Source organism: Penicillium canescens, assembly GCF_028828765.1.
Source record: "Penicillium canescens strain IBT 15451 chromosome Unknown utg000003l_segment0_segment0, whole genome shotgun sequence".
NCBI lineage: Eukaryota > Fungi > Ascomycota > Eurotiomycetes > Eurotiales > Aspergillaceae > Penicillium > Penicillium canescens.
Genome location: NW_026703965.1, coordinates 4,199,046 through 4,212,457, shown reverse-complemented (window position 1 = coordinate 4,212,457; position 13,412 = coordinate 4,199,046). Strand labels below are relative to the sequence as shown.

At 49.7% G+C, this 13,412-nt stretch overlaps 2 protein-coding genes across 2 annotated transcripts; one reads left to right on the top strand and one right to left on the bottom strand.

Moving 5' to 3' along the window:
- Nucleotides 1-5,292: 5,292 nt before the first annotated feature.
- Nucleotides 5,293-6,759, top strand: N7446_005012 (DUF2841 domain-containing protein; the record flags this gene model as incomplete). The annotated part of the gene is made up of 4 exons (XM_058513760.1): nt 5,293-5,497; nt 5,563-6,072; nt 6,125-6,310; nt 6,356-6,759. Coding segments are annotated over 4 exons (1,305 nt in total), but the record flags the coding sequence as incomplete, so codon positions are not given.
- A 3,520-nt stretch (nt 6,760-10,279) lies between these two features.
- On the bottom strand, nt 10,280-11,248 carry N7446_005011 (uncharacterized protein; the record flags this gene model as incomplete). The annotated part of the gene is made up of 1 exon (XM_058513759.1): nt 10,280-11,248. One exon carries the CDS (start codon nt 11,246-11,248, stop codon nt 10,280-10,282), a length of 969 nt encoding a protein of 322 aa, XP_058375088.1.
- Nucleotides 11,249-13,412: the final 2,164 nt, after the last annotated feature.

Sequence of the window (13,412 nt, the reverse complement as noted above, 5' to 3'; positions counted from 1 at the left end):
CAGACCTACCTGGTCTCGAAACGATCAGTCGTCGGTGATTGACCTCACCTTCATCACATCCAACCTGGTCAACAGGCTTATAACTTGCGAGAGAGCGGATGACATCGAACACGCATCCGACCATTTCCCGATCAGAACTGTGCTTGATATTATTACACCAATCGCTGTACAACAGAAGAGAAGAAACTGGAACGCAACTGATGATCAGAAACTCATCCAGAAGATCGAAGGAGGTCTACAGACAGGAGGCCTATATCAGGCAGATCCGCAGGGGATAGAAGCCAAATGCCAGGAGCTTATAGGAGTGATCCAATCAGCAATCGAGGATTCAACCCCATGGGCAAAACCATCCGCATGGTCGAACCCCGACTTTGACGACGAGTGTAAAGTTGCGGTCAAAGAAGTTCGTCGCCTCCGTCGAAGACACACGAGAACCAAAGACCCCTACGACTGGACGTGCTACTCGGAAGCACGCAACCGGAAAGCACGACTCGTCAAGAAAACCTTGTCAAGAGCGCACCGGCGCCGAGTCCAGCAGGTCGTTGAAGATGGCCCACAGGGTATGTGGCGATTGGCTAAATGGGCAAGAAACCGAGACGGGGCATATGAGAAGGGTATCACCCCTTCGCTGAAAATTCAGGATCCCCAAATGCCTGGAACTCTCGCAGAAACAGTTGAGCAAAAGGCAGAGGCATTCCGGACTGCCTTCTTCCCAAAACCACCGCCGGCCGATCTATCCGACACAGACTCATTCCTGTACCCACAGCAAATCGAGTTTCCAGCAGTCACCGCTCAAGAGATACAGGAGGCGGTGCGAGGAGCGAAAGCAGGGAAAGCACCCGGAGAAGACGGTATACCAAACTCTCTCTGGCACAAGCTTATCGAGATACCGGCGGTTCTAGCAACAGTGGTACAGTTATTCAACGCATGCATAAACACGGGATACAACCCGTCACATTTCCAGCGCTCAATCACGGTGGTGCTCCGGAAGCAAGGCAAAAGTGACTACCAGCTCGCAAAATCCTACAGACCCGTGGCGTTGCTGAACACGCTCGGAAAGTTTCTGGAGGCAGTTGTCGCGCGACGGATCAGCTACGCAGCAGAAACCAACGGTTTACTCCCACGAACCCATCTAGGCGGACGAAAGGGTATATCCACCGATCATGCTATCCACATTATCATCGACCGAATCAAAACTGCATGGGGAAAGGGCAAGCCGGTGGTATCTCTGCTGATGCTGGACGTGTCCGGAGCGTACGACAATGTCTCCCATGAACGTCTACTACACAACCTCAAGAAACGACGTCTGGGACACTTCGTTCCCTGGGTGAGGGCCTTCTTGACCAACCGAAGCACACGGATCCGCATGCCCGAGGGCACATCTGATCGAATCCCGACACCTACAGGCATCCCTCAAGGATCACCGATCTCACCCATTCTATATCTCATCTACAACGCAGACCTCGTTGAGAACTGCGGTAACGGTGTGACTAGCAACGGGTGGGTCGACGATGTTTGCTTCATGACAAAGGGAGACAGCGAACGCGAAACCATCAAGAAACTCAGAGCGGCATGCCGCAAAGCCGACCAATGGGCCGAGAAACATGCATCAGTTTTTGACCCGAAGAAGTATGCACTCGTGCACTTTGTAAACACCAGGGAAGTCGACCCACAATACACATCGCTGTCTCTACGAGGGCACACCGTGACAGCGACGAGGACAGCTGAGCGGTACCTAGGCTATTGGCTGGATCCGGGTCTGGAATTCCACCATCACCGCGAGAAAGCGGTGACCAAGGCCGGCGTCTCTCTCCACGCACTACGAAGCTTGGCGGGTTCAACGTGGGGAGCCTCGTTCTACGCAATGCGAAAGATTTACCAGGCGGTGATCATCCCGCAGATGCTCTTTGGGGTTTCCGCATGGTATCAGCCTATGATCATCAGTAATTCCAAGGCACGCACAATCAGTAATCCTTTCGCGGCAATCCAGAAGCAGGCAGCATGCCTCATCAGTGGAGCTTTCAAAACTACGGCAGCAGAGGCACTGAATGCAGAGCTTCACCTACCTCCTATCTCTGTTCACATGAATCGACTGGTGAAGGAAACGGCCCTTCGACTACGAACAGGACCGGAATTTGCGATCCCGCCCACGATGTTACGACGCCGACCGGCGGACGAGAGAGACTGGGCTGGATGGACACCAATGGAGGCGCAGGCCTGGAAGACGGACGGGTGCCTCACGACTCTCCCGGGAACTTTCGCGAGGAACTGGGAGAATCGAAAGGCATTCGTCCAGGCACCATGGCAAGCGCCGCCGGAGGTAATCATCGAGGAAAGAGAGGTTGCGGTCAACCACCACAACCAGATCCTGACCAAAGACCCAAGAGAAAGACCCTTGATACTGTACACCGACGGGAGCGGGATTGATGGAAGGATCGGAGCGGCAGCGGTCGTGGACCTTGAGGATCAACATGCTCATAGCCAGATGGGAGATGATAATACGTCCACCGTATATGCGGCAGAGCTTCGAGCCATTGAGATGGCACTTGAAATGGTTCTGGAAAGCACAGAGCCATGGGCTAAGCAGGCGAAGAACGGGGTAGTCATCTTTGTAGATAGCCAAGCAGCGCTGAAGGCGCTGAGGCGACCGCGGATGCCGTCAGGACAGGTCTATCTAGCAGGATGCCTCAACCTGATCCTACAACTTGCGGGCAGAAGTATTCGGACAGAACTCAGATGGATTCCTGCGCACCAAGGAGTCATTGGCAACGAGATCGTGGACCAACACGCAAAAGAAGCGGCGCAGGAACCGGACGGGCTGCATAACCCTCTCAACCGAGACATACGTCTCGCAGCCGCAGCGAGACGACGAATTCGCAGAGAAGCGAAGCTGGAGTGGGACAGAACGTGGGCCAAGGAAACGACCAGTCGTCCGACGAAACGCTTGATTGAAGCACCAACAAAGAAGACGCTAGAATACTGGACGGGCTTGCGCAAAGCGACGACATCGATTCTGATGCAGCTTAGAACTGGGCGAATAGGCCTAGGGGCTTACCTGAATCGTATCAACCGACGCGAAACAGCGCGGTGTGATTGCGATCTTGGTAGCCAAACAGTGACACACGTCCTGCTGGAATGCCCCTTGCACCAGGACGAGCGAGACTGGATGAGAAGCGCTCTCTCATACCAGGGAGTCGCTCTCCACCGGGACGAACTCCTCACACGACCGGAGGCCCGCACAGTTGTGGCCGAATTCATGGTCAAGACCGGCATTCTAGGCCAATTTCAGACAGTCGATCCCACGGCTCTGGGCGAGGAAGGGAACGACAAAGGAGCGGAGACAATGACCCCTTAGACAGTGTGACGGAAGAAGAAGGATGGCGCCCGTGAGGAATGCAGTGCCAGGTCCTCTGCATTCCCTTGATCTAAGCGAGCGCGCAAGCGGCAGCCGACAAGACTGGACGGTTGGGGAGAAGTGGACATCGGAATGGTGTGGTGAAGTGGGCAGGGCCTCCCACCCGCGATCAGGGGTAAATGACGTTCATTTTGGTTTTTTGTTTATCATGTTTGCATCCGTGCATTTCTTTTGTTCAATTTACATCTTTCCATTCGAGGGCGATTGACCAGAAATTCGTACGAGTTTCCAACGGTCGCCCAGTGGGCTGGCGACCACTTTTTCCAGCTGTCGGCAGGCCTGACAGCACCCCCGCATAGCAGCATATATATAGAGCGAGCTACATCGGGCAAATGAATACATCATCATCATCATCATCATCATCATCATGACAACCATTTTATGTGACCGAACGGGTGGCACCCTGCATGACTCGCGCCGCGGTGAAAATACTGTATGATAGATGCATTCCATTACGGTGGGTTAGTGTATGTTACTAGGAGAGATTCCGTATTAATTCTCGTCGGACCTTCCAGGTAGACTGGCACCTTCCTGTTGAGCTACACTGTCTTGAAAACCCGAGTCGGGATCGCCTCCCAATGATAGGCTTGCATACAGAATCGCTTATAATGCAGCTCACTATCGATCCTGCTTTTCGTTGGCACAACGAGGGCTACGTTGTTGGTGACTTATTATTTGGGCATGGGTGAGTGGCCTTGGGTTTCGCCGAAGGTTGGGTTAACGTGCCAGGGGTAGACCTTCTGTGGGGGCCCAAGCTTGGGGATTTACCTTGGCAGTTATGGGGCAAGCGGGAAGATTGTAGTGCAAGTGAGTAAAATAAAACCATAGGTGTCAGAGCAATATGACGGCCGGAAGCCGATGTCACGGACCTCTCAAATGGGTCGGATCCTTTCAAACGATTGATTTGGCTTAAGCCAGGTGGCCAAGAGCGAAGGTGGGTGGGCCATTGGAGGATAATCCCATGGATACGACGAAGGCTTACACACCACTCAGAAGACAGCAAATGTCAGTAGTGCGCTCCCGTAACGGTCTAACCAGGGGTCGTGCAGACCGCCCTAGAGAGTATGCTAGACTGGCCTTAACGCTTGGCGACTCCACAATCAATTTAAGGGGTCCTTGTCCTGAGAGCAAAGGCTTATTAGAGAGAACTTGGCTCAAGTAGTTTGCTTTCGTTGAAAGTCACCTATAATGCTCTCAAAATGAACGAAACAAGATCGCCAGGGGGTCAACACGACAATGAGACAGTGGTGTTCCGCAATAGGCCTGGTGCAGACACAAACAGCTCTAGATGTGCTCAGACTGGGCCTTGCTTTAGCCCACAGTACGCTAGCTCGAGGTGGCACGAACTACTGTCTAGAAAGCGCTGGGGCCTTTGTGGAGATACGCTGATTGGTTGGGTCCAACGTAGATTCCATAACAATTTTGCCGTTATTGACGTCCCCAGCCTCAGCCGACGATAACAGGAGATTCAAATGCGGCATGTGGCAGGGCGATCTTGTTTGCCTTGCCAAGACCCAAGTTAGGTGGTGTGCTAGAACCAGAGTTTAATTCAGCAGCAAGTTTGGGCTACTATATCAACCATAAGCGTTCGCACCCCAGGAGACTTCACCCGGTGGAAATTAGCCAGTGAAGCAGTCTTGTGCACAATCAACTCGCTTGAGAGCTTCTGAGTGCTCTTATGCCAACCACAGTCACTGATATCGAGTCTTTCTTCTCCTTCATTCCAATTACAGTCAGGCGACATTGGCCCATCATCAGAGCTTGGAGAAGTGACGTTTGGTGGGCCATAGCCAACAATTGTTCGCGCGATAGGATTCTCTATTATCGTCTTCCGCACCGCCGATGACAGACCTGATACCTGAAGACTGCTAGTAAATATGCAAAGACCAGTCTGGCAAGACCAGAGGGCTCATTCACATTATGCCCTCATCTACATTGACCAAGAGGGTACAGTTCGTCATGAGTGGTCCCATTCTATTTCCGACCATTACAAGAGTATCCTTTCTCCAAAAGTGACGTTTGAGTTTTTGAAAGCGGTGGCAGAATCAACTGGAGGTGGCCACTGCCCATCATACGTACCATGTAAGTTGAATGCCCATGGAGTTAGGATCCGTCCGGTATGTGGCTAAGTCCTGGCAGTGGAGCAGCCTTTGGCACAAAAAAGACATCTCGAGGGTCGCCTACGGACCAGCGATGTCTTTCATCGCACATTAACCAGATCACTCACGGCCTAGGCTGTCATGAGGCTGAGGAGAGCGTAAGGTTTCCTATGGCCTTAAGGTCTTCGCGCCAACCCGCATCATGGCCAGCACAGCTATTTTCTGGGCCGTCAAGGACAAGGAGGAGCTTACAACAACGTAGGCGTCCGGCGGAAAACGAGCTCAGCCTAAGCTTGCAAACCATTATCTCGCTTAGTGACACACACTTTCTTCGCTGTTACTACACGAAGGTCTTCGAGAATTTACAACAAACGAATTGCCGACTCATTGCAAAAGCCTACGTGAAACTTGTCGAGCCACGGAAGCAGGTCTTCTATCCCTACAATGGACGGAAGACCGTGGCAGGCAAAACCCACGAGTTGACTCCCGATGAGACCAAGCCGCCATGGTGGCCGTCTGGAGTGCGCCACCGAGAGCCCGACCATCTCCCCAAAGCTGGTAGAGCAATGAGTCTCCTTCTGTGGTCTTACTTAACTGACTTCTTAAACAGAGCGTATCAGGCTTCTCGTCCACATCCTTTGTGAATTGTACACCAGTCACGGAGTCACAGCGCAGAAACTCAAAGCTGCAGAGCAACCTGTACGGCGACAGATATTCCCGACTGGACGAGTACATCTTCTCGACGAGTTATATTATGTCAGGGAAATGGAAGAGAACTTTCTCGCAGCGAGAAATGGTAGGTTGTTTCGACCACCTATAAGACTTTGCTAATCAGGTGCAGAAGGAGAGCCAAGGGTTTGCATCTCGCCAACGAATTTTCCAGACTTCGAAGTTGCGACTAGTCGAGACCAAGCGAACAGAAGAAGCTCCTTAGTGATTGAAGAGCCGGAACCTGAAAGCACGTACATTCCCATGTGGCCTATTCAAGGAAGCAATACCTTAGCCCTATCTCCGGATGCGTATGCTATCGTGGACAGTCCAGCACAGTGTCCCAAGCAAGACGTCGTGATTAATACTTGCTTTGATACTGCATCCTCGTCTATGCCGCCTTCAGGCATTAAACGAAAGCGTACGTATCTGGAGACAGGCGGCCCTCCCACGATCAGTCCTATGCCCATCGTCTGCTATTCCCCTACATATTATGGCTTTTCCTTCCTCTCGCCCCAATCTTTCGTGGAACCATCAGGTATTTAGCAATAATCGGACTGAAAAGTAAGCCAGGTACGCGTGGTTTTGAATGTAGCACATATGCGCATTCGATCGTCTCCTTGTCATTGTGCATGATGACTTCTGCAGCTAGGACCTTTTGATCAAAAATGTGTGGAGCAGTGGAAGAGCACCGAAAGTATCAGTAATATGAAGATCATCAGATTCCAGCCACCTTGACTTAGTAGGAAATTCTTATTGAATGACCTAGCTCTATCAGCAGTACTCGTCCTGTGTGCACTGCCAAGGTACAAGAATGCTGCTGAGCGCAGAGCTTATCCAGCTATAGAGGTTGCGCGTGTCATTGTGTCATGCTGCGATAATATTGATCTGACATGCCTTACCTTCTACGCTTACTTCCTCACGACGAGGCTTCGGCAACTGCTACTGTACTGCTGGTATTTGTTTTAATCCGAGACTGCTCTAAATGAATTTAAAACTCTACAATTTTCTACCCTGCGTGTCGAAGATGGCCTTTCGCGCTCTCCACTTTTGTGCTCACAGTATTGACGCCCCACTCGAGAAACACATCAAACCCCTGGTCGGGATTTTCTTCGTAGAGACCCCAGCTACGTTTGATGAAGCCTTTTAGCTCCGCAAAGGATTCTTCGATGGTGTTGAGGTCGGGCGAGTAGAGCGGCAAAAAGACCAGCTTCACGCCTGCATTCTCACACTACTGTTCAACCTGCTGAGAGCGATGGAAAGATGCGTTGTCTATAACAAGCACGGATCGAGGTTCAGGGCCTCTTCCGCAGTGCTGAAGGAGTTGTGCGATGAAATCCTCGAACATGGAGGTATCGGTTGAACCGCAGAACATATGCGAGAGGATAACGCCATCTTGCGCATACGCTGGTAATATCTGATATCTTTGGTCATGGTGGAACTGCAATATTTGCATGGGGGCTGTGCCACGTAGTGATCAGCCTGTCCGTCTAAACCCAACTCTTTTATTACAGCCAGATTCGTCAACGTAAACCAGGTGGTAAGAGTGGAAGTCCGACGAATTATGCAAATAAATTTATCGCAGATCGGCATTTCGCTCCCTAGCTTGCTGTCGGGCAGTCTTCTTGGACCAACCTTGCGCAATAAGGGCACTTCTGACTTGCAATATCCTCATCAACATTTGCAAAATCTTCCTTCCGCTCAGCCACATCGTGTAGTAAATCGTGGAGCTCGTAGTATACTGGTACTGCAAGACTGATCTGTGGCCTTTTCTCAGAGACGAATAAGGTAAACTCATTAAACTTTGAGATGACGTTGCAGATTTGTGAAAGCCGTGTCCAGTCTTTCGTTGAAAAAGGATGAAAGTTAGTCTCATAGTGGATAAACTTTTCAAGCTGTTCCCCTTCGATAACATCTTCGTATCTGCTCTGTAGCAGTTGGGTGGCAAGGTGCATCGTGGCCGTCTCGCTGGAGGAAATTGTGCCGGAAGATGAGATGTGATCCGATACCGCTTGTAGATATTGAATCGTATCATTTCTCATCTTCGTACTGGTTTCTGCAGCTCTTGGAAACCTCTTTCGATGCATCTTTTGAGTCCCCAGTTTTCGCGGAAGAGTTGAGGATTCAGCTGTTCTCTTTTTCCGTTTCTGTGGGGATGGGTCTTGAGTTTCAGCCTTCATGATGCTTTCCGGCGATGTAGTCTCTTGAGCTAGTAGCAGAGGTAGCAACAGAGGTAGCTACAGAGTCAGGCAGGGACCAGTCAACAGACGGTTGCTAAATCTGGCTTGCGTTGCCGCGATTTCCATGGATGAGTCGGCCGACGACTTGACGAAAGTTTTCACCCGATTCATTGCCTCCATGAAACAGGTTAACCGATGGACTCCTCAAGAAAAGGGATATAGAAGGATGAGACCAGCTTGCCATGTATGTCCGTTTTGACCTTCTATGTCTGGGGTAATGGGCCTGTTTAATACCAGTGACAACTTCTAATTGCTTGGCTCCTCTAGTAAGTGTATTGTACTGAGAGTAGCTTGTAGAATGGCCTGAGAGAATCCACCCTAAGGACAATCATGACCTTTGGAATATTGTGGGTTGAAGCGGTCATGTCGAACTTGAGATTATATTAAACCATCTTTTCGCGCGTTAGCCTTATCAGCAACGGCTCCTGGGAGCACTGTAGATGTCAATATGTTGCCTCAATCGCGGTACCAACGCGACAATCGGATCAAGGATATCCGTATCCACATGGAACCCGAGCCACCAACACGCATCCAACCCAAACCGGGCTCACATGGATGCCGTGGATCGCATTTTTGCGTATCTGAAGAGCGATGCTAGGAAGGGAATTGTCTATTCAGATAAACACGGTCTTCAGCTGAGGGGTTTCGTCGACAGCGACTTTGCCGGATGTGAGGGCTCGCGCAAGTCGACAACTGGATGGGTGTTCACGCTTGCTGGAGGGCCCATATCGTGGTCATACCAGAGACAAAAAACAGTGGCTACATCAACCATGGACGCGGAGTATATTGCATGCGCCGAGGCTGCGAAGGAAGCTATGTGGATCCGCAACTTTATCAATGACCTCCGCATCCCCGGAGTACACATTGACAAAGTTCCCCTTTATATCGACAATAACGCAGACTTGAAGCTCACCAGGAATCCAGAGTTCCACAGCAGGGCCAAACACATTGACGTCAAGCATAACTTCATTCGGGAAAAGGTGGAGGAAGGTCTTATTGATACCCAGCGCGTCAATACAAAGGACAACTTGGCAGATGTTTTCACCAAAGCTTTACCGAGGTCTACACACGAAGACCTTGTAGAACGTCTGAATCTCCATTCAGGGGGAGGTGTTGAGTCTGCGATTTCGTCCAAAGAAACATCAGAAAATGCCAGAGCATATTCTGGGATCCTTGAGGTGCCTCGACCCTTTCGGATCCTCAGCACAGGGGGAGAGTTGGATCCCAGGTCACGTTATGTATATAGATCTATAGGAGTGGCTGCCTGTTAGGCAGACACTCCGCTAGGCAGCAGGAAGATGAGCTGCTGCAACTACAAATAGCTGGATCTCTCAATATAGATCAATTATCACACTTGTACCTTAATCCAGGGTTTCAACTTTGCGAGAGGTCGGGGTAAATGAAATCATCCATCCATCCATCCATCCTGTATCACCCCTCCGGGAAAGTCCTTTGCCCTTCTTACACCTTTCATCATCACCGTCCCTACTTTTGGTACAGTATTGTTCGAATTCAGTTTTACCACTGAAATGAGAGCATTGTAACGCATTTATCTATTAGGCTTATGAGACATCTACCCCAAACGTCAAGGAATTTTATAATAGGTGGCTTCAGTAATGCAATGTAGTTACTGTAACATGTTAGTTGATAACATATGGTGTATCTGTTCCAATTACTGAGAAACGAGATATCCAGCTATGCCTCTGAGAAACGGCATTCTGGACGCTTTTAATAGCACTACACAGACTTTACCAGCAGCTCGTAATCATAGATTGCAGCCTACGTGACGGAGGCTTTGCCAGCTACTTACCCGCCATTCATAGGTTGCGTAAAGACCTGTGCTGTCCGCCCCCCGCATATGAATCTGTTGGCTGATGAGCTAGAGCTTTCATGACGTCCCTGTTCATGGTCTCATTGGAGATTGATCCGTGACGAAACAAATTGTAATGAAACATATGCTTGGAAGAGACCCTCGGCGGATATGGTGTGCTCTTTCTCATCACAATTGAGTTTTCCCTGAACAAGATCCCATCCTTCAAAAGAGCGCTCTGCTCGATATGATTGAGACATGACGCACTTGAATTGGACTTTCTCTTAATCTCAACCAGCGGGTGGTCCAAGTCAGAGCTGATGTACTTTCTATCAACACCGTTCTCCTCGGAGACTAGCTGGCCCAAGAGCTCTCTGATTGGTTGAATAGGCGGCTGTGCGAATTTTTCCGACCATCCAAAGGGTGGCTCCCCCTTCTGTATCAGTTGCAAAAGACAAACTGCATCAGCTTGGCGGTTATTCAGGACATAGGACCATGCTATGGCCCTCCCGAATGGAATAAGTAGCTCCTCTTGATGTCTTTGTCTGAAAACTTCCCATCCGGTTTCAAAGACGTGTCGCACAACGTCTCTGTGAACGATATCTCGTCGAATAATCCGACCGAGCTGGATTAGCACTTGGTAGATCCCTCGATCGGTCTTCAGACGAATATATTTGGCGAAAGTTGACTCGATTAGTAGTCTTTGTGCTTCTTGGAAAATATCGAAAATCCGGCGGCAGGCAAGTATTGTCGAGAAAAGGTCTTGGAGGTCTTGTAAATTGCCGAGAATTTTCAAAAGCAGTTCAGAAGGCAGAGCAAGTAGTGGAGGTATGGTGTTGATTTCATGGACGTCAACTGTTGAGTAAGCAATTGAATCTGCGATTTTCTTGGTGTCCCTCTGAGGCGGTTGCGGAAAGTGGGTGGAGTGTACACGGGCGAAAGTTTGGCGCGAACGAGCACGGATGTTCGTAGGCATTTTGGTTTTAGAAAAATGGGGTGAGATGGATCGAGTCACTCTGGGGGTGGTCGTGGGGTTTAAATAGCAGGATGCGAATATTGCGCCTTGCTCAGCAAAGTGCTTAAGCCCCTCCTGCCTCTCGGTGCTACTGCGCCCCGATACATTGTTTGGTCGCTCTGACCGCTTAGTCAGTATCGAATATTTTGAAGCTCCTGGGAGTCTAAGGAACTTTGTTTTAGATACTAAGTCTAGGTGAATATTCTGTGGATCCAAGTTTAGCATTTGCCAGAATTGTACCCTTCATTAGAATTTGGGGCCGTAACAGTTGCTGTCAAGATTGATAAAAGAGATAATGGCCACCGAGCCAGAATGGATTGTTTTAATCTCGGTGGTTCGCCGTTCGCCCTCTAATTGGTGCCCAGATAGACGCCGTACCATTACAGTATTGCCCCCAGAATCAGGCGAAACCCTATTCTTTCCAGAGCTTCTTCGGTCTGAATTCATTTTTATATACAGCGGATTTCGAAAACAGTTTACCCGCCAGACACACACGCTTTCTTTCCCAGCGCCCCACTCAGAATGCGCTAATCTAACTTTGGCTAGCTGAGGTACCTTCCTTGAGGCGTAACACCGTATTATTGGCTGCGGGGGACTAGACTGTCCTTGTGGGTCTCTAGGAAAGAAAACGTGAGTGTCTGGGGGTAAACTGTTTTCGAAATCCTCCGTAGCCTCCAAGGCCAGAACTTAGGAGAAAGTGAACCTTTCCTTGCTTTATGCGCAATTCTATCTGTCCGTATAAACAGCAGATTGATATCCATAGCAGCATCCAGATACAAACATGCACAAAACGCAGAGTTTCCTCAAATCTCCCGGGTCTTCTAGAGGGGAAAAGTCAAGTGCATGCTTCCACGATACTCAGCGGCTTGAATACCACGGTTTCATCCGCCGAAGCTCACATGCATGTCGCCAAATGCCGTCGCACCACCTCGTTCACGACTTCAACAAGTTAAAAATCGCCTGAGAATGATATATAGCTGGGCTCATTCTGTTCGCATTTTCGACCCCTTTGTTCCCCACTTCTTCGATGGCGTCCGTGACTCTCTGCTGCTGCGAAGATACCGATCTCTTGTCGTTCTGATTTCTGGAAAGCGTCTGGTTAGAATTATGAAAGCAAAATATGGAGACATCAAGGCATACATCAAAGCTGCACCATGCACACATTGAATAGCCAAACTGCTGGCGACAAGACCATCCCATAGCGACGAGATTGCTAGCGGAGTAGGCTCGAGCTCATAGCCATGATACAGCAATATAAGAGTGAAAAGATATTTGGTATAACACCACTATGGAGAGAGCGCCATTGCTTAGCGTTAAGATCTTCTAGGTTTAGAAGTAGGTTACGAAGGCGTTCCGCGACTCCAACAATTTGGGTATTCCGAGATGCTATGTCCTAAATCATGTCTAGACATCTTTGTCTTAGGGGTGAATGACTGGTCTTGGTTCGGTACATAGATAAATGTTACCATGATTGACCCCCCTCTTGGAGATAACGGTTCTCTAAAGTGAAATGGATCGGCATTGTCGGAAGAGATCATAAGCACTTGAATTTTGGGTTAAGCGATAAGGGGCTACTTTGTGGGAGAATATATGGGAGGATATCACGGAGAAGATATGGAGTAGGACGGGAGCAAGTATTTAGGTATTTCTTCACCCACGATGTCACATCCAGGTCAAATGTTCTTCCACGAAGTGCACTAGTGTGGTGCGTGCAGCGACCAGACCTGGGAGTTCAGGGTGATTCCAGGAGCTGTTTCACTCCCAAGAATCGGACGCGTTTTGCGAGGCCGTCGACCAATGATCTCAGATGCTCTATGTTAAAGGCCATCAAAACTGGTGTTGTAAAACTTCAAATCGATGACTCTGGAAATACCATAGCACCAGCAAATCGTACTTAGCTTGTAAGACTATCCACCATCACTACCACGACACCTGCATTCCTATTGACGGCTCTATCAGTAGTAGGGACACCTGCTTTGGCCCTGGGAGTCTTTTTGCTCCCGGGGGCCGTTGACAGGTTTCTGGGAGCAAAGAAGCAGCTTCTAGGAGCCACGTAGCCACTAGGAAACCCGACGTAGCTTCTGGGGTCTAGTATCGTCACCTCAGGAATCAAAACCGCCTGTTG